General features: G+C 35.0%; 3 protein-coding genes across 4 annotated transcripts; 1 reads left to right on the top strand and 2 right to left on the bottom strand.

The window, feature by feature from the left end:
- The first annotated feature begins 725 nt into the window (after positions 1 to 725).
- On the top strand, positions 726 to 7,608 carry ASY1 (DNA-binding HORMA family protein). Its single transcript, XM_087337274.1, has 23 exons — positions 726 to 825; positions 1,540 to 1,602; positions 2,394 to 2,490; positions 2,638 to 2,709; positions 2,939 to 3,031; positions 3,122 to 3,245; positions 3,353 to 3,422; positions 3,607 to 3,648; positions 3,796 to 3,921; positions 4,042 to 4,182; positions 4,729 to 4,750; positions 4,840 to 4,878; positions 4,959 to 5,083; positions 5,189 to 5,208; positions 5,303 to 5,399; positions 5,471 to 5,578; positions 5,696 to 5,849; positions 5,975 to 6,060; positions 6,186 to 6,317; positions 6,419 to 6,455; positions 6,562 to 6,695; positions 7,038 to 7,163; positions 7,326 to 7,608. The coding sequence occupies exons 1-23, from the start codon at positions 823 to 825 to the stop codon at positions 7,374 to 7,376; spliced, it is 1,962 nt and encodes a 653-aa protein (XP_087193400.1). The 5' UTR covers positions 726 to 822; the 3' UTR covers positions 7,377 to 7,608.
- Positions 7,609 to 8,256: 648 nt separating this feature from the next.
- Positions 8,257 to 11,087, bottom strand: LOC147869352 (uncharacterized). 2 transcript variants are annotated; one of them, XM_087328438.1, is made up of 6 exons: positions 10,874 to 11,087; positions 10,630 to 10,770; positions 9,210 to 9,262; positions 8,929 to 9,117; positions 8,702 to 8,797; positions 8,257 to 8,614 (listed from the first exon to the last, which is right to left on the bottom strand). In XM_087328438.1, the coding sequence occupies exons 1-6, from the start codon at positions 10,940 to 10,942 to the stop codon at positions 8,488 to 8,490; spliced, it is 675 nt and encodes a 224-aa protein (XP_087184564.1). In that variant the 5' UTR covers positions 10,943 to 11,087; the 3' UTR covers positions 8,257 to 8,487. The 2 variants fall into 2 exon arrangements, with proteins under 2 accessions (XP_087184564.1, XP_087184570.1); XM_087328444.1 differs by having other exon boundaries at positions 10,630 to 10,767.
- Positions 11,088 to 14,861: 3,774 nt separating this feature from the next.
- LOC147869351 (uncharacterized) lies at positions 14,862 to 17,370 on the bottom strand. Its single transcript, XM_087328426.1, has 3 exons — positions 16,834 to 17,370; positions 15,731 to 15,869; positions 14,862 to 15,447 (listed from the first exon to the last, which is right to left on the bottom strand). The coding sequence occupies exons 1-3, from the start codon at positions 17,326 to 17,328 to the stop codon at positions 15,263 to 15,265; spliced, it is 819 nt and encodes a 272-aa protein (XP_087184552.1). The 5' UTR covers positions 17,329 to 17,370; the 3' UTR covers positions 14,862 to 15,262.
- Positions 17,371 to 19,823: the final 2,453 nt, after the last annotated feature.

The raw sequence follows: 19,823 nt of genomic DNA, 5'->3' as shown, positions 1-19,823 counted from the left end.
TACTTTGAAATCCATACTTCGATACAATTACGATTCTTTATGTGGATAAAAGAACTTGTACACGTGGAAGGTGGCGACATTTGGAATCACCTTGTGTGCATGCAACAATCCTTTTTTTGTTTAGAAAATCGAATGTGTGAAACACCACACTTAAAAGTTGTAGGTACACAATGTTTGTAGTTGTCGCATGTAGGACTCCAATTCATCGATGATCAAGCCTCATCTAAACTTATTGCTAGGGATATTGTGCTCGGTGTGTTTGGTTTGTCAGATATGTTGGAAAATCAAATCCGGTGTACATTGATGAGAAATAATTAATAAAGGCATAAAATTTAAATTAAGTTTGTGCGTAGGAAACTTTGGAGAGAAAATTTGATGAAGATTGGTATGTAATGGAATTGTGCTAATTAAGTTAAATTGGTATGCAATGGCATTCCGGAAACTTAAGTTAGGTGTTTTTTATGGATGACCATGGCCCGTGACACATGTAGGGGTATGTTTGTGAGTAGATGCATCAAGTTGGAATAGTTTTCCCATCTTATATTTACCATTCAAATACATATGTATTTGACAAGTCTATATTTTCTCGTCTAATATTGTGTATGTATTCATTTATCTATATTGTTGTTGTTGTGTGTGTGTGTGTCTATGCATTTAGCTTTTCGTTCCTTTCCTTTGTCAAGCTGAACATTGTCCGGACAGACACACCACATACTCACACTCACCATTTCTCTATAAATATTATCGCATTTTGCAGCTGGTCGTTCCAAAAAAAAAGACTGTGCGCGCGATATACACTAATTATTTCGGACAACATCAACGATGGTAAGACCATTTATTTCCTACCTGCGGTTAATCGATCTTCTTCTCTATGGATTAGCTATGAAACAATCTGTAGATTCTTTGCTATGATGTATGGTATATTGCTTGTTTCGTTCCTCTTTCTGTCACAATGCATAGCGCATTCCTTGTTTAATTGATATTCTGTGTTTCTCTGTGATGGTAAGCTATTTTAGTTTTTCCCTTTTCATGCGTAATATAGTTCCTTTGATCTTCTTGCTTGTTCTCCTGTTTTCAGGTATACAATAATGTGCAAGTTTTGGTGTCTTGATGCATCATTGATATGCTTGTTTGACCTTCCTTGCGTCTCCTGTGTTCAACTGCAGACTAATGTTTTGGTTTTCTGTGTTAATGCATGCTATTATGATTGTTTTATCGTATATGTTTTGATTGGGGTCAGCTATGTAATGATGTTTAGATTCGCTGCCTTAATGCATAATTGCCTGTCTTGAGCTTTGAAGTTCTGTTTACTTTTTCTTCCTTTGATGAATAATACGTTTTCTTTGACCTGTGATTTCTCATACCTTCAGTTATAGAATATTGATAAGGCTTTCTGTCTTGATTATATACTGTCACGTGATATGCTTTGCCTTTGATGTTCAGCTATCAAGAATACTGTTAAAATTTCCTGTCTTGATCTACGAATCTTCCGTTTTGTGCTTGCTAAACTTTATTCATACATTTCTTGAGTCTTTGCAGGTAGTCGCACAGGTAGCTCCCAAGGATGATGTTAAGGTTACTGAAAATAATTCGTTGCAGCTAGTAAGTTCGATCTCAACATTTCATTTCTAGCATTGAAAGTTTCTAATGTTTTCTTCACAATAACTTAATTTTTGTTAATAAATATGGTTGATTACAGGTTCTAATCTCATGATTCCTCCTTTTAGATTTTCCATTAATGGAAAGTTTTGATTATGTTCTTTAAAATAAGTTAATTATTGTGAACAAGTACAGTCAATAACCTTTGATGTGGCTAATACTTTTCAAGTTTTTATAATAAGTTACACCATTCGTAAAATACATTCTCATACCTCTCCAGTTTCACATTAGAAAATAAATATTTTTTTCTTTTTTATTTAAAAATAAGTTAAGATAATGCGATTATCAGTTCTTAAAAAGCTCGTAATTCATTCGTATCAAGGTTTCTATTAGATTTTCCAAACTTTATTTCAAAAAAATTACCAAAAAATATCGTGAATAACAGTGCTTGTGAGCTGTGCTCTCATCCTTTTCATGTTTTCAATTAATGGAGTCATTTTCAAGAATTCCATTGCAAAATTTCAGTCTTTTCTTTACAATAAGCTTAGTACTTGGTAACGACAATGTCATCCTCTCAGGTTTTCCATTAATCGAGGGTTTCCAATTTTTCATCTTGGCTTTATAAAACGTGTGTACTCAATTTCACAGTTTTTGACTTGATAAGAGTTTGAAATTCCAATTTTTCTCTCCTGAATGGCAGTTTCTAAAAGCTCTCCGACCTCATTCTTTCCAAGTTTCCCATTAGAAGCTGTTTTAACGTTTTCGCAAATTCTTTCATAATTTGTCAATGACAGACACGAAATCTTCTCCGCATAGCCATTTTTCATATCAGCTATATCCGAGGACTCTTTCCTGAGGAATATTTTCGAGACATGAGCGTTCATTCTCTCAGTACGATGACACGAGCTCTCTCTCTCTCTCTCTCTCTCTCTCTCTATATATATATATATATATATTATATGTATGTATGTATAACGATGCTGTTAATTAGTTTTTCTGCCAATGATGGCATCTAATGAAATCTCAACGTAAACGTAGATAATATGAAGGTCAAGAAGCTTCTGCCTTTGGACCTTGAATCGAGAAGGCTGATTGACTGGATGGAGAAAGGTAACAATTGTAAAGAATGTCCCAAAACGTTGTTTTTATTGGCGATTAGTTTATAGATAAAGGTAATCAGGATGCTGTTAAGGCAACGATCCTTAGAAATGCTACGCATTATTTTTTGGGCAAGCTCAAGAATATTGAAAATTGTAATTAAGGCTCCTAACTGCCACAAAGAATTGATTTGATTTGAGTTGTGACATATCAACGCTTATGTATGGAGTTTCGATCCTAGGTGTTTATGATGCCTTGAGGAAGAAATATCTGAAGACAATGAATTTCAGTCTTATTGAAGGAGAAAGCGGTCCTATGATCGAAGAATATTCCTGTAACATTTATAAACCTTTTTTTAAATGTCTTCTTCATCTATATCCAATCTTTCTGTTCTCATCAACTTTCTTATCTTGAATTTATCCAGTCTCCTTCGATTACTCCAGAACACCAGAAGAAGTGGTTTCTATGAACGTTTCTAAAAATGGACGTCCGAAGAGAGTTTTGAAAACTAGTTCTGATCCAACTGAGGCAGACCAGGAACATATGAGGTAGTTGCCATTATTAAGTACTTTGAAGCGCGGTCATTAAATTGTACGGGTTAATCTAGCTAGGTCGCAAATTCAAACGCTTTTAATAATTTTCATCATCTTTACAGGAAATCTGCATGTAAGATGATGAGGACGCTTATTACTCTTATGCAAACCCTAGATGCAGTTCCAGATGAGGTACATTGATATTAATCTCTTGTTTGGAATCTCTGAGAACTTTATTTTCGTTGTATAAACTAGTTTGCTGTTGCAATTTTTGAGAACTTTTTCTCTGTTGTGTTAAGCTATGTTACTTTTCCAATTTCTCAGAAAACTATATCTGTTGTTTAACTTACAATTTCGTTTTTCCTCTCCTATTCAGCGGACCATTCTTGTGAAGCTTTATTACTATGATCATGTTACAGTAAGTCCCACTCCATTATGTAGTTAATTAACCTACATTGAATATAACTTTGGCTTAATGGTTTCTTCATAATAAGTCATTAAACTGCAGTACATAAGTTAATATTGGATTTATGCCGTTAACCTAAGTAAAGACTACTTAATGCAGCCATCAGATTATGAACCGCCTTTCTTCAGATGTTGTACTTTTGATCTGAAGAGGACATGGCGCCAATCTCCATTCCAAATGAAAGCAGGCGAAGTCAATAGCAAATACATTGCTTTCTCCCTTAAGGCAAATTTGCAAATGCAATGAATTTGTTTGATCGATTAATCATCCCTACTCTTATAGAATGCATGTGTGGGTGTGTTTATCAATTCACCTTCACTGAGTGTGATTATATACATTGCATAGGTAAAGAGCACATTGGATTCCTGCGGAGATGAGGTTGAGCAAAACAGTAATATCTTACTAGAAGATGATCCAGTAAGCAGTGGCACATCTGAAGATCAACTTAGTCTCAGCACATCTGCGAAGTCTGCAGATTTACCAGAAGTAAATATTAACTTAATTTGCTATCTTTATCTTTAATGATAATGCTATTCCTTTTGTATGGATTGTAGTTTCATCCTCATTTAGAAATACTTCTTCCTATGATTGTCATTAGCTTCTCATTCATGAAAACTAGCTCTTGCTATTATTGATTTCAAGAGTTTTATCCTCATTTAGGAAGACGTCTTCCTGTGATTGTGTAAGTCTCACATACCAATACTTCATTTCTTTGATTGTAGTATCATTTTGGAAATACTTCTTGCTATTTTTTTATTTTCTTAGTTATTGATTTCTACAGTTATATCCCAGCTATTATACGTCCGGCATTTCACAGATTTGAAAATTAATTTTTGGATTGAAGTATTAGGAATTATTGTTGATTTGATTGTAGTTTGATCCTTATTTCAGAAAGACTTCTTTATGTTATTTTTTATTCCCTTAAGAATTCTTGATGGTAGCTCCATGATGTTAAACATCTGTCTCTCTATTATGATTTGAAATCTCCCATTTCAGATTTGAATTTGATCCCTATCACGTACATTAATGCAGGACAACATGGAAGATGAAGCAGGTTAATTTGGATGAACGGCAGATATTGCTAAACAACTTTTTTATACAATTATAAATGCTCACGTGTTACTTTTTTATCTCATCTGACAGATAAGCCTTGCTGCAATAATAAGTCGACAGAAGATGATGGTAGTAATTTCGTGTGAACCTCCTTTTTCCTTCATTTGCGTTTTGTTTCTGATTGAGATCGAAGCATTGCTGTAATTCAGAAATAACACAGGATGCGCAATATGAAGAGAGTAATTACGATCAAATTAAAGGATGGTTACTTTCTAGGAAAGCATCAATATTTCATATTACAGATCTTATGGCAGATTTTCCAGATATTTCCGTGGTATATATTCTCTTATCAAATTATCAGATTAAAATAGAACTAGATTGTCAGACTTCTTATAATAATTGATTAAAAGAGATGTCTATATGTTTTTCCTCTTTCCAGCAACTAATGGAAGGTACCTCGTCCTGAAAATCTTCCTCAGAAGGATACAACTTCATTAAATTTCCATGGCTATGATGATAGTGTTTCTATAAATTCGGTCACATGATTTGTTAATTTGGTGTGTCAACTAGAACTTCTTAGTAGAATGGTGAAAGAAGGTTCTTTAACCGATCTTCGCAATGACAACTATGAGATAAATGATTCAACTCAGGTAACAATGTCCACAATAAACGTATTTCTATCACGTACTTGGTATTGATCATACAAGACCAGTTCGTTCAGGATGACTGCTATGAAGTTATAAAAAAGGATAGATCAGCTGAGAACAAAAAAGATCAGGCTGAAACTGATCAAGAAAACGTTAAGAACGAAGATCCAATGTATTTAAAGGTGATGTAATAGATCCTGAATTTAGCAACAAAATGTTTTTTAAAGATAATTAATCTTACAAAAAGCACAGATTGTGCCTTTCGCTACATTATTGGTTAACTTGGGGATGGAATATAGGCTTTGTATTATGCTCTTCCGTTGGAATATGTAACCGTCAGTCAATTGCAAACAAAACTGGGAGACGGAGTTAATCATTTGTCAACTCGTAAATTGATTGAGAAAATGGCGAGCGAAGGTTATGTTGAAGGAACTGCAATTAATAGGAAGATGGGTATGATCACCAATGCTACATACAGTGGACATTCTATACAATGAAATTCTACAAAGGAAGTGTAGATCAGTCCGTTGTTTGTGAATTACTTCTAATAAAAAAAATTGGAATGAATCTATCTAAAGGTCGCAGAGTAATCCATTCTGAACAAGCGCAGAGAAAGTTCCAGGAAGTACAGGAGGTATTAAATGCAAGCAGACTATTTAGTCAGGTGAAACGGAAAGTAATATATGTTAGTGTATTTATTTGGCGAAGACTGCACATGATGTAATCTCGTGAACTGCTCTATACAGTCAGATGTATGATTATATTGGTTTGTCAAATTGTGGAAATTAGTGCATGAAGAAAGCGAACAATTTAGTGGAAAAATCTGTCCAAGAAAAATCAGTTACTGATGTTAATCAGGATGCAGCACACCAACTAAAAAGGCTACAGAAGCGTACTCCAGTTAAGAAATCTGAGATGGAGGTATATATATGTATATAAACAAATAGTCGCATTGATGTTGTTAAAGAATATATATGACAGACAATCTCAGTTTTTAATGAAGCTTGTGAACATAATTATAGATGAGCACAGCAGCTATGTTTCCCTCACTTGCAACAGGTGAAGAAGTTGTATAATGGGTTTCAAAATTAACATACTAACACATTATTTAGCAACTAATTTTTGTTGATACTATCTCATATCAACACATTGCTAATCTAAATAGAGGAGTTTGATGGTTCAACTTGCGGTGCATTACACTCATTTGGCTCAGATCTTACACGCCACGGTGTAGCTAAGCCACTGAATAATGCATATTTATCTGAAGAAAGAGCTTCTCCAACTCCCAAGTTGAATAAGGTGGTCTAGTATTGTAATTCAAGTGTAACATTGTTATGATTAGCAGATACCTCTAGAAGAATTTAGCGTTTAGTGTAAAACACACACATATTACAATATTGTCTGTTAGATTTTTCTAACGCAAATAGTATTTATATTAAGAGACATTTTCTCCCAAAAGCTGGATGTTGAAATAAAGTAGTTTAGTATTGTAATTCCAAAAGCTGTATGTCGTGGTGCTTTAGTGTCTTCTTTTTTTCAATTAAGCCGTTACATGCTTATGTTATTAATCTTGTCCTTCCATTATCTTTTTTGCATCCCAATCTTATTGCATACTTATGTTGAGAGTTTTATAATTGCCAGAGAACTATGTCCAGAGAGAGTCATCTTAAGTCAGATACTCCTATTGGCTCACCTCCCGATCTTGATAACAAAGGATTTGAATTTCAGGATAGCCAAGATCAAGGGTTGCTTAGAAAGGCCAGCACGGTAAAAAAAACAAGAGCTGATTTCCTGCTAAATTCATGTCACATGACAATATATTCAATCTATTATATAATCATCCTTATTTGATGAAAATGGTTATTATATATTGAATTGATTATATTTTCAACGTCTATCATTCACCGTGTATTACAACCATCTTTTCAGGTTGAAGAACCTATTTATCAAACAGGAAAGCGGATACGACTTCGCCGTTGAGGGTAGGGGATTAATGTGTGAAAATCATCAAGAAAGGAAATATCAGATTGGTGAAGAAGAGTGGTTTGGATTTACAGTGAATGATGTCCAGCAAAAGCGAAGAATAAATATATATATCTATGTATGTGGTGACTTAGATATTTCAGTAATTATTCTTTTAAATATATTTATAACCTAAATTAGAGAAAATGTTCTTGTGATTTCAGTAATAACTCTTTTAAATATATAGTTTTCTGCTGAATCAAGTACTTGATCTTTCAAATATCAGAAATATTATATATTTTCCATGTTGCTTTAATCCCTGGTTTCCATATTGTTCAATGATCCCCACCACCACTTGATCTTTACAGCCTGAAATTATATATATATTATGATGTTACTTTGATTGCAAGAACTCAGCGATTGGTTACTGTTCCCTCCTGTAGATTGAATCATACCCTTTAAAAGGCTTTGGCTTATCACATAATTTCTGCATCAGTTACTCTACTTATCTTCTTGTTTAATATAAAACACCAAGTGATGCAATGTAACGCATAAATAGACCATTCCTTTATATTCAATCTCTTCAATTACACTTTCCATAATCGAAATAACTTTTTTTCCTGGAAAATGGGTTTATCAAAAAGAGGCATTATTCTCCCGTTATTAGAAAAATGCTAATATATATGTTTCTACATATAATTTCTAACCATTGTTTAGTTTTAAAAATATATAAGATCATATTAAGTCCTGGTTTCCAGACAGTATATTTTCTATCATATGATTGTGTCTGTAGCTGCTCAAGCTTCAAAGGAACTATGCAACGAGCATATGGTTCCCTGAGATAGCACACATACGCACACAGAAAGCCAATCCTCATCTCAAGAAAGTAAAACATACATTAAAGAAAAAATGACTGAATGCATAACTTTAAAATGAATGATGGCCATGAGTACTACAAGAACCTTGACCCTCGCAAGAAGGGCCCTTCAAGAAGAAATGGAGAGCACCAAAAGTAGTCTTTTGGAAGAAAAACTGTGCAAACCACTTCAAGTGAGAATTTCGTATAGGTCAAATGATATAGAGTTTGTCGCATTTCGTAATCGTTACGTGATTTCTAAGACACCCTCAGTTATCGAGCCTTCAACATGCATGTGTCCCTTCTTATTCGATTTCCATAAAGATGTTCCTTTTTAAACTGCAATGCAGAATGATCAGCAAATCTTCCCAATTCCGCATTCAAAACCATCACCTGAACCCTGCAAATTTTGAACAGGGAAGAATGTATTAACAATATCTCTAATCATGCAGTTATGAGTTTTCTTTAATGGACAAACGTGTTCTACCTGCTATTCTTTTCCTTCCTCTTGGGCTTTGAGGCTTTCTTCAGATTCACATCCATTGGAGAAGATGACTGTACGTTTGTAAAATCTACTTTAGTCCTGCATAACAGTATGTTGTGAATCAGAAAGGATTTCCTTCTATATGCTAAAAATAATAGAAATACTGACATTAACTGAATATTACTATCATGCTAAATTTTTCTGAACCAAAGCTTTATGGAAATGTTAACCTTTCACGTTCACTCAAAAACTGCACTATAGTTTCATCAAGCAAACCCGTGACTTTTGATGGTATAACAGTATTTTCTATTGTAGGTTCCATAGAAGAAAGGGGCTTCTCCAACTTTCTTGATTTCTTCTTCTCTTCTTTCCTTTTCATCGTCCTTTCTTGTTTCTTTTTTTTCACCTCTTCAGCAATCCTGGGCACCCATTTCCAAGATTCAGTTAAGAAGACAAAACCAATGTAATCACCAGATCACTATCATCTAATTCTGATGAGAAGAGATATTACATTTTCCCACTTGCTTTCTCCTCACTTTTTCGTTGTTGTGCCATGCTTCTTCCCTGTAGAATGGAAGCTCTCAATGTCAGAGTAACTTTTTACAGAGTAATGGAACATTCAAATCTTCATATACTATCAAAGACCTTGATCTTAACAATACCAGAGATGGAAAGACATTAGAGAAGTTTCACTAAAAATGAGTAAAGATTCTCGTTACAGGGGTAGTAATGCTAGAAATTGATATATTAATGGTGAAAAATATGGGCATCTGCCATCACATGTACTGACATGGTTGTTTCTGCTTCAGGTGCACTGATTATCAATGGAATCAAGTTGTTCAAAACAAGGGGAAACCATGGGAAATAAAGGGCATAAAAGATCACCAGATTTAAATAACCCAAACATTGATAAACTTCATAGGTAATAATTTCCAATGTTTTAAACTAGCACAAATATTCCGATCTTTCACTCTATGGTACCAGTTGCTTTTATGAAGATTTTGTAAGCATTCTAGTATTTGTTGCACAATAATATAACTCGTTTCCCTAAACTTGTAGAATCTCTCCAGTATCCCTATAAGGCTTCTATACTCTTCCTCTAGGCCAAATATTGTCCATGTAAGCCTAATTCCCAACAAGATCGTAGATGTGACTGATATGTCCCTATTTGACGCGTAAACATATAACTCATATGTCTTCCCTAGCCTATTTCAAATTGTCATTCCTATTGCCCAAAATATGAAGGTATACCTTAGTATCAGAGCATACACAGGCATTCCTGGAAATTCGACCAATGAGTAAAAAACTTTCTTTGTACATCTTAACCAAATAGTTGGCATTACATCATGGGCAGGCTGAAGCTTCTAAGTGCCTGCCTAAAGCAAAATTCCCCTTTTTGACCTCAAGGTGTAGATAATAAGCTCTCAATCTGTTGTATTTTCTAATAATTTCCTATTATTTCATGCATGAAAAAAAAATCGACCAATAAGTAAAAAACTTTCTTTCGGGAAATACTGAATAAAATTCTACGAAAAGGATTTGCGCCGAATCTTGTCTTCATCAAACCCAAACCCCTCATTCTCTACTCAACCAAACTGTTCACATTTTTTCATTACAGTTTCTTCAGCAAACAAAAACCCTAGTTTTCTACTGAACTAAATCTTTCATATTTTCATTATCTTCTTCATGAAACATAAACAATGAGGAATCACTCTGATAACATTTGTAATGCTAATAACAGCCAGAAAATATTACCTTGATCAGGCTGTAAACAAAACCGTAGTTCTCTAGGAAAGCAAAGAAATCTATTGAAATTTTCAGACAAAAACATGCTTTTAAGCAAAATAATGACAACCACTCGCTAACATTTCTCAATATTTGGCACAAACCCTAGTTCTCTTTAACATGTCTTAAAACAGAATATCGCTAACCTCTTTCATTGAAAAAACCTCTGGGAGGCCATCATCATCTGAGCTCTGCACATCATTACTTTCATCTTTATTATCCACCTTTCTCTTCTTCTTCTTCTTCTTCTTCTTCTCCTTCTCCATCTTCACAGCATCATTTTCCTGCTGAGCATACCATGGAGCTTACATATAACTTTCTGATTCTTTGAGGAATTGGAATCAGAAGCAAAACAAGACCAAGAAGAAAAAGAATCAACACTTGACTTACAGTGTGAAGAAGCTCATCGTCATCACTGCCATCGAATTCGAGTTCTTCCTCGGTGAATCTCTTCTTCATGGTGAGGCTCTAGCCTTAAAATTAATTAGGCCTTCTTTCCTGTCCCGAGGGAGACGACCCTGCTGCTCTGATTCTCTTAAAACACTACACTCTCTGTTCTGTTCTGTTGGGTCGATGTTCTAGTATGTATTTGTAGGGAAACATTAAGAAAACTAATGTTGGCTTCCTATTGCGAGTGTTTCTCACAAAATTGCTATTTCTCGAAAAGCTTCCCATGAAATAAATGGCTTTACTACTTACATAGTGTCAACCAGGAGAACCCGAGTTCTATCCTCTCCAATTCCTTCGCCACATCCCATACACTTGCATTTCGGTATTTTGTTCACCTTACGATATCTATCAATCTCTTCTTCTTCATCATCATCATCATCGCCTTCTTCTTCTTTGTATTAGGGTAGAACCTGAGTGGTGCGCCACCGTTATAGCAACCAATAACTCACTCAATGACCACATGGTATCACTATGACCAACTTCAAAATGCTAGAGTTTCTACATACAACATTCTTGTCTCTATTTTGAACCCATAAGGTTGTGTTCCTTCATTGCAAAGTCTCTTATGAGGTTGTAGAGCCGACATGCAAAGTCATGCATTGTATGTATATACCATAGTTTTCAATGTGAGACTGGTGGTTATGTTGAGGGTTGTTAATTAAAGCACCAAAGTGAATATTAATGTGTGTGTGAGAGAGACCCGGGGGGAGAATAGACAAGGTTACCAAAAACAAATATAGAAAGGAAACTATGGGATGATTATATAAAGATTCATAAAGATAAATCAGTTATAGATCAATGATATATTGACGTTAAATACATGAGGGTTTGGTGTAGAACGTTCTTTATTTACTTCACATAGAGTCGGCCCTAAACTAGTACATTATGATGTGAGAGTGAGCCAAATATCATAAAGTATCAACTATACCCAATGAATCTCAAGTAGATCAATTCTAATCATAGAACCAATTCATTGTTCCTTGTTAATAGTTCATATCTATCTCAACTCTCTCTTGTCTTCCTTCTCATTTATCTCACTATGTCCTTCTCTTGTGGGTTAAGGTTAGGTATCTCACCTGGTCTTGATTATGTAGATCCATTTGCAATCCAATCCTCCTCTTTACCACATTTTCACAAATAGTGCATTGTAAGCCTTATAGTCCAAATTGTATCATATGAAGATGCATCTATTGCTCTTGGAATCCATCTGTACGATACACTTCTCATACCACTCGTGGTGTAACTACTCCATAGCTCTCATTAGTATACCTCGAATGGAGCCATCCCCTCCACAGCTCTCCTAAAACTTTGCTTGAATAAGTAGATCATAATTTTAACTACCTCTGACCAAAATGAATTTGTATCCTCTTTCATTTGAGCATACATTAGGCCATTTCTAGGATATTTTGATTCTAAGTGAGCATATACATATACAAGTCCATGGGGGAACTAAACCGACTAGCTTTGGAATGCATTTAAAATTTCCCTTTAGACAATAGATTTTTCTACCCAACACCTAACCCAATTGGGAGTAGGTTCCCGTTGCTTTGTTTCTTTTCTTCATTGTTGTTAAGCATCCACTCAAGTAATCCTTGCATATTACCACAATGTAACAACAAAAGTGGGTGTATTTCCTAGTACCTACGACAACTTTAACTTGTTAATGCATTTTAGGTGAGACGTCTTTTTTCAATAATTGATTCTTTTCTTCATTCTATTCATGTTAAACACCCACTCTTGCAATTTCCACAATGTAACAACAAGAATGAGTTAGTTGCCTAACAACAACTTTAATGCACTAACACATTTTAGATTAGATGTTTCCCATACAATCCTTGAGAAGGATGCCCGAGAGTGATTTATTACATCCCCAATGAAAAAACAATGTGGATTATTTTGTGCTATTTTGGCATCATTGATTGGGATATTTTTGTCCTTTTTATGTGGGGTTTCTTTGAAGGCGCCAAAGCTTTTACCTTCCCCATGAAATAAGGTAATTTGTATTACCTAAGGCATTCAACTCTTATGATTGTAGTACAATGGACAATGCAAGGAATTCTTGCATCATATCGTTTTAATATACATACTACTTCCACCAAGGGAGGAAGCACGTGGGCAAAAAATATGTATCTTAACATCTTCATTAGAGGTGAAATGTGACCTATGGAATCAACACATGGACACTAAGCTCCACATGTCGACAACGCTCATATGTTTAATGCCCATGCATGTAAGTTTTACCAACCTTGTTAAGGTTTTACTTATCATATTTTATTATGACATTATTTATGAATGTTATTGTGTTGATTGAATGATGCAAGCAAAGATTGCATTTGAGGAAAGAAAAGAATTCGATTTGCATGATGTGCTCACCACAACACTTTGATCCATGATCATCACCACATATTTCAACAAGGAATTTGGTAAAACCTTGATGAGCATGTCAACGTTTGTAAGAAGCATCCTTTATGGAGTGACACATGTTATTATAGGCTTTTGTCAAGGTTGGGGATAGATTGTGCATATGAAGACTTTTTTCATTGGATTTATATTAATACCTCAAAGTTACATACTATTCATCTAACTATACTAAACCCCCCAAGTTCTCTCTGATCCTACAACCTGCAGGCTTGTATGCATTATAGAGTTCTCTTTCTAAGCTTTTTACTAACCTTGTCTTTTCATAAAGAACTACTACTGAAGTGTACTTCCATTACACGGAAAATCAGCTTCTTGGATGATAGAATGTTGGAGCCAAAGGTTAAAGGCATGAAGAGGTTGTGTTTCATTTCATCTATGCCATGGCCAATGGTTAAAACCATAAAATAAATTGTTTTCCTTTTCATTTGTGCCTCTACCAATAAAAATATGAACACTTGTTTCTTGATTCTCATCTGACACCGACACACAAGATCCCCCTTGATGTGAATGTGTCATTTAAACTGTGAGAATTAAATTAGAATTGCCCAAACACAATTTGTATCAATTTATGTCTATGTACATATGATTGATAAGGTACATTGTTATTTGTGTGTACACACACACATACCACAACACACATGTACATTGTAAATTTGTATATATACATACATACACAATGAGACCATGTGAAAAGTCCCACACATAATTTGTCTACAATTTTGATGACTTTCGTAAAATTGAGAAGCCTAGTATTTTCATCTTGGGCATCTTGGTATTTATAAGTTCTTTGGGAGGATTCAAACTTGGTGGAGGTAAGGAATAAAGCGTTGTATGAAAATCGTGATGACAATCTTCAAATTGAGTAATGTAAACAAAGCAATTGCATGTTGCCAATTAACACCTCTAAGAAAAGTTACCATCCTCCAAATAAAGACCCTTGATGGAAATTGAAATCCTTGATCAACACCTTGATTACCGACAAGGAACACCACATCAATGAGATATTCTTTAACTTTTACGAAGTTGAATGCGTAATAAGCGCCCACATTCACAAGTCCAAAAAACTTTGAGATCGTGTACCAACCACAATTTCCCACCTCTACTAACTACTACTCGATAAAGTAAACAATCAAAACTCGAATTGCAATCTATCTTTTCCATGCAACCATAATAACCAAAAGACAAAAGTAACTCCCATTGTACCGACAATGATCTCCTCTAAATGGCAATACCCACTAAAATAAATAGGTCTTTTTCTCTAGGACTTGATAAACCCAAAGCAAGGTTACACTTGTAATAGTAATGCTATTGTTGATGTCAAACTTTCTAGAATGCATCCAACAATCCAATTACAATGAAAGGGGAAGTTTTAAATAGAACCAATAAGCATGTCATATCATGCCATCTCATGAACAAGGATCAGATGATTTATTGAAATTTCACCAAGATTTAGGGTTCCCAAGAACCGTCAACTAAAATTTACTGTTCACAGTATTTAGAAAGGAAGAAATACAAATGTAGCCTCATTAGGCATTATTTCAATGGACAAAATTAACTCCCCTCCCAGCGGAGAACATAACTTCAGAATACATCAAAGAAAGAGAGCTTATCAATTTGTGCTTATACATCTACAATATCCATACACACTGTTTTGCTTTGTGCAAATGAAGTGTAGGAGATTGTATTGAGGTCTCAGAATCTACAGCACTACATACATGATGAGATATACAAGGCTTGTAATGTGTATAGCAATTGCATTTCCTTCCATTGGAAGTCTGATCAAATCATTCTTTATGACTTTACAATGTTCAGTAGCCGATACTTTTTGGTGTCTTTGACATATTTTCATGAGATTGAATTTGATCGAAATCATATACAAGGCTAGTATGTCTCAATTACGAATTCCTTCTACTTGAAGTTGATGAATCGTTCAAATGACTTTAGAAGGTTTGGTGGCCAATGCTTGGTATCTTTGACATATGACAAGTCGATGTAATTAGGATCTAACAATGTTGCTATTGTGAATTGTTGCTCAGCTGTAACTGGAGAATGTTTGTCTGCATACAATGCTGCCGCCAAGGCGGCATGAATCTCTGAATAAAAAGGGCAATACATCAATTAAAAATGATCCATTGTCAATTATATCACACACTCATATTCTATATATATCTCTCTATGTATATCCACACATACAAAAAGAATTGTATATACACACACAAATGACAACCTTGGATAAGCATCCAAACTAATTACAATACCAATATTTGGCATATGGAGTGCATTATAACCAAATATGTGTAAAATCCAACAATTATAAGAATCAACTAGGTCTTGCTCTTCCTTTGTAATAAAGATAGAACTACAAATCAACGTTACCTGGATAGCCTTTTAACGATATTGAGACATCCTCCATCTCGATGAAAGCATCCTCTTTGTCCCCCACCTCATACAAAGATATTGCTCGCCCAACTCTTGCATACTCTGATAGTGCAAGATCACCATGCTTCTTAACTACCTGAAGAGAAACTAGCTACCGATCAGAACAAAAACACACACAATAGGACCATGGGTTCTTACAAAAGTAGTAATGTTTAGAAGAATAAAAATGTGAAGCCATTTTTCATCTCTGAGTCAACAACAAAGTGGATTTTATTAGAACACTTTGAATACTCGAAATACATTATGATGTATGAGATAAACATGCTCAAAAACATGTTTTAGGGCGAGACTCAGCTACTCAAGTTGATATTAAAAGGAAATGATACATATACATATATCAAATGAATTTTGTGAGCTTTACCATTATCCAACTCATCATAACTTAAGATTTTGCCCATTATTATCTATATTGCATCTACATCAAGAATCAAGATATCAAAGAGAGAAAAAAAGCTGAGCATTTGACGAGTAAGTAAACTTAGGTCCTACATTACCACTCCTCGATAAACTTAGAAGAACTTTGGAATATACCCACAAAACCATTACTTAGCATAATCAATTCATGCAACAATGTCTACGTGATACCCGCAGAGAACAACCAAATTAGCAATCATATATATGTAATACCTACAAAAAACCAATCAATTAGCATAATTGACTTGACATCATCTGTTAAAAAATATATATATATATATATATATATTCATAGATCATTATACAAACACATATAACAAGCATAAAAATTAACAGGATGAGCTGACATAATATATATGCGGATATACACAGACATGCGTAGGTAGACAATATATAAACCATGCATAGGTTAACACAATAATAAACAAATACAAATAAATATACAAAAACAAGAATAAACATGCATAATGTATGAAAATACTCTAATATATATTCTCACAACAAGACATACATAAATATACAAAAACAAGAATAAATATGCATACATTGCATCAAAATCCTGTTCATATACACACACAAAAAAGACATATTTACACAATTAGACAAAAGGGTTTGGTTTATCTGGCCTGAGTGTACCATAGAAGAGCTTGCTGGAAATCTCCTCGAGCCTGAGATTCTTTCCCATTCTCTAGCCACCTGATGGCCTCGTCCACTCTGTCTATAAACTCGGACCTTGAATCTTTTTCCTTCTCTGAAGAGCTCGCGTCATTCCCTTTCAATGATCCTTCTGGCCCAATCTCTACAGAGAAGGCAGGCTCTCCGAGTCCAGATATATGGAAGAAGACACGAGTGGGGGAAAGAAGAAGGAGAAGAAGAGGGCTAGCTACGGCGATGCGTCTCTTCAAAGGTCTAAGGATGCTCGCTAGCGGAGTTATTGATTCGGTGCTTCTCTTTGAAGAAGAAGAAGATGATGATGATGATGATGATGAATCTCTGCATATAGCTTTGATCCTCTTCCTCTGAAGAAGAAGAATAGAAGAAGAAGAAGAAGAAGAAGAAGAAGAGGTGGAAGATGGGTTTGGGATTAAAAGGACCTTGAGATCCAATACAACCATCGCCATGAGTGACACAACAAACAGGGGTCGATTCTTTTCTTCCTCCCTCTCTCGGCTGATCCCTATATACAATACATACATACATACATACATACATACATATGTACATACATATGTACATTACATACATACATACATATATACATACACACACACACACACACACATAACATACATGCATGCATGCATATATACATACATACATAGGGTGCCCAGAGCGTTGCATCTACTACACTCGTGTGCCCCTTCGTGACTAGTGCACTCAACTCAGGGCAAATTTCCTCTTCGCTCCCAACAAGTTCGACTACCTACATAGGGTTGGTTGTCATACATTACCTCTGCACCATCGTCTGTTAACCTTAAACACTTCGATCGTAGATTCGTCGAACCAAAGCAACATTCTCCATAAGCACTTCATCCCTTCACCTTACATCCTCCTCCTATGTACTTATATGCTTCCTTTGGACAATACATTCTTTTCTTATTCCTTGTCGTGACAAACACATATTCAATGCCCCTTAGGTTCCAAAACTAGTTACATTCCACTCCTCGTGTCATGGTTTGATCCACTATCTAAGAACCAAGTGTCTTTGAACTCATCCACACTTTTGTGAGGCCTATGGATCTAACATCTGAGCTTCCTCCACTAGTTGTAATCCGCAAAAGCCCCCTTAGCAAACCCCATACGAAGAATGTGGCAACCTTTTGGCTTATTTTCTACTTTTCTCTCTATCCCATCTATCAAAGAATGTGGAATCCTTATTTGATTATTGATGTTTCCCCATCCACATCTCTTTGAAGGAATGTGGGATATTTCGCACTTACGTGGTCGATATCGTGATCATCCATCATATTTTGAAGGTTGATTGCAAATATATTGTCACACTAATGTGACTCCTAATTTCACCAATTTGGAAATTCCCATGTAATGTCAAAGGGGTATTGTCCTCGTGATAAAAACTACCAAACTTATGCCATCCTCTCAGAGACCAATTGATTCTCCCAAATTTGGATATTGGTCTTACTCTTCATCTCATATTGAACCAAATGATCCACCAAGCTTTCATCAATTTTAGTTTGTGCCAAATCAAAGTTCACATTGAACTACTATTGCCAACAACAATTGCATACGACAGATTTGAAGTATGCATTCTCCAAGGTAACAATCTCGCTATAGTTGAAGGAAATACAAATTTGAGTTACTTGGATTGACTATTCCTACTACTTGGCATCAAGTTTGAGTGGGGTCACTTAAGATCTTGTATGAATCCAACACAATGGACATTTTGAACTTCCCCTTCAAGCTTCCACTCTAACATCAATGATGGCCATGGCCTCACCCCATCATGAGTCCCTTTCAGTTGTCTCTTAGTGCTTAGTTCTTTTCTTTATCAAGAATAGTTTTCTCCATTGGTAGTAGATCAAGTTGTGGTTGTATCAACAATAGTAAATAAAAGGTCATGTTTTGTTCAACCTCACACTGTTGTTGTGTGTCTTTCGAAGTTAGATTATCAACATACTCGATTTTTGTCAAGGTACCAATAGCCTCAGATTGTATTTCATGGCAATTGCGAAAAGAAGAACTTATTGTGGAATGTAAGAAAGCATGCAACTCTTTGCTTGTAGTATATATATATATATGCAGTGTGTGTGGAGTTTACAAAGTTCATGCTTACAATTCCTCATTGTCCTATTCCCTTGCATTTCATGTTCCACCAATGTTTGTCATAAGTTCCTCAAGCTAATTTATCATAAAGGTTGTGATGAGTAGCACATGTTTGCAAGTTGCTCTTGGATAATGTCTAGCCCAAACATGGATGGAAATATGGGATCCATTTCTACGTGGATGCAACATCGGCCTGATTGAGCATACCACCTTATCCATTTGAGTGTAGTTTCATTCTATTGGTCGTCGTTGCTCAAAGTGAATAATCTAGTAGGACTTGAGGTTAAATAATAAATGTAAGGCAATCATTTTCTTTGATAATTTCTCAAATAAGTGAATTATCGAAGATGCTTGTGACATTTACATTATCTTACTTGACGTGAATGCATCTTATGTGTTAATGATGCAACAATAGTGTTAATTGCATTGTAACAATGTTATTTATGATGTAAATTTTGGTGTTTTAATAGTGCATGCATATACAACATTTATGATCCCAACCATGTTGTTAATAATAGCAAATGTGTATAGTAGGTAAGCATGTCAAACTTGAACTAAGGTATACTTAACTTTTGAAATTATACAAACATTTATATAACAAAGCGTAAGAATTTTGATAAAGGTTACATATAACGGTACTCTAATGGGTACTCTACTGGGTACTCTAATATTTCCATTTTTTCTCATGTAATTATTGTTTTTTTAATGTAGGTTAAAACTGAAATTCGAAATGTGCTCAATAATCCTTCATTGTAATCAACACACCATTGATAGAAAGGCCAATTGGTCGAATCAATGTGAACCCTCCTACTCTAATCAAAATAGGAGATAATCT

Source organism: Azolla caroliniana, unplaced genomic scaffold (assembly GCF_043228905.1).
Source record: "Azolla caroliniana isolate FFs.n. ecotype wild unplaced genomic scaffold, voAzoCaro1.0.p SCAF_1, whole genome shotgun sequence".
Taxonomy (NCBI): Eukaryota; Viridiplantae; Streptophyta; class Polypodiopsida; order Salviniales; family Salviniaceae; genus Azolla; species Azolla caroliniana.
Note: the sequence above shows the minus strand (reverse complement) of the source record. Positions and strands in the feature narration are given on the sequence as shown.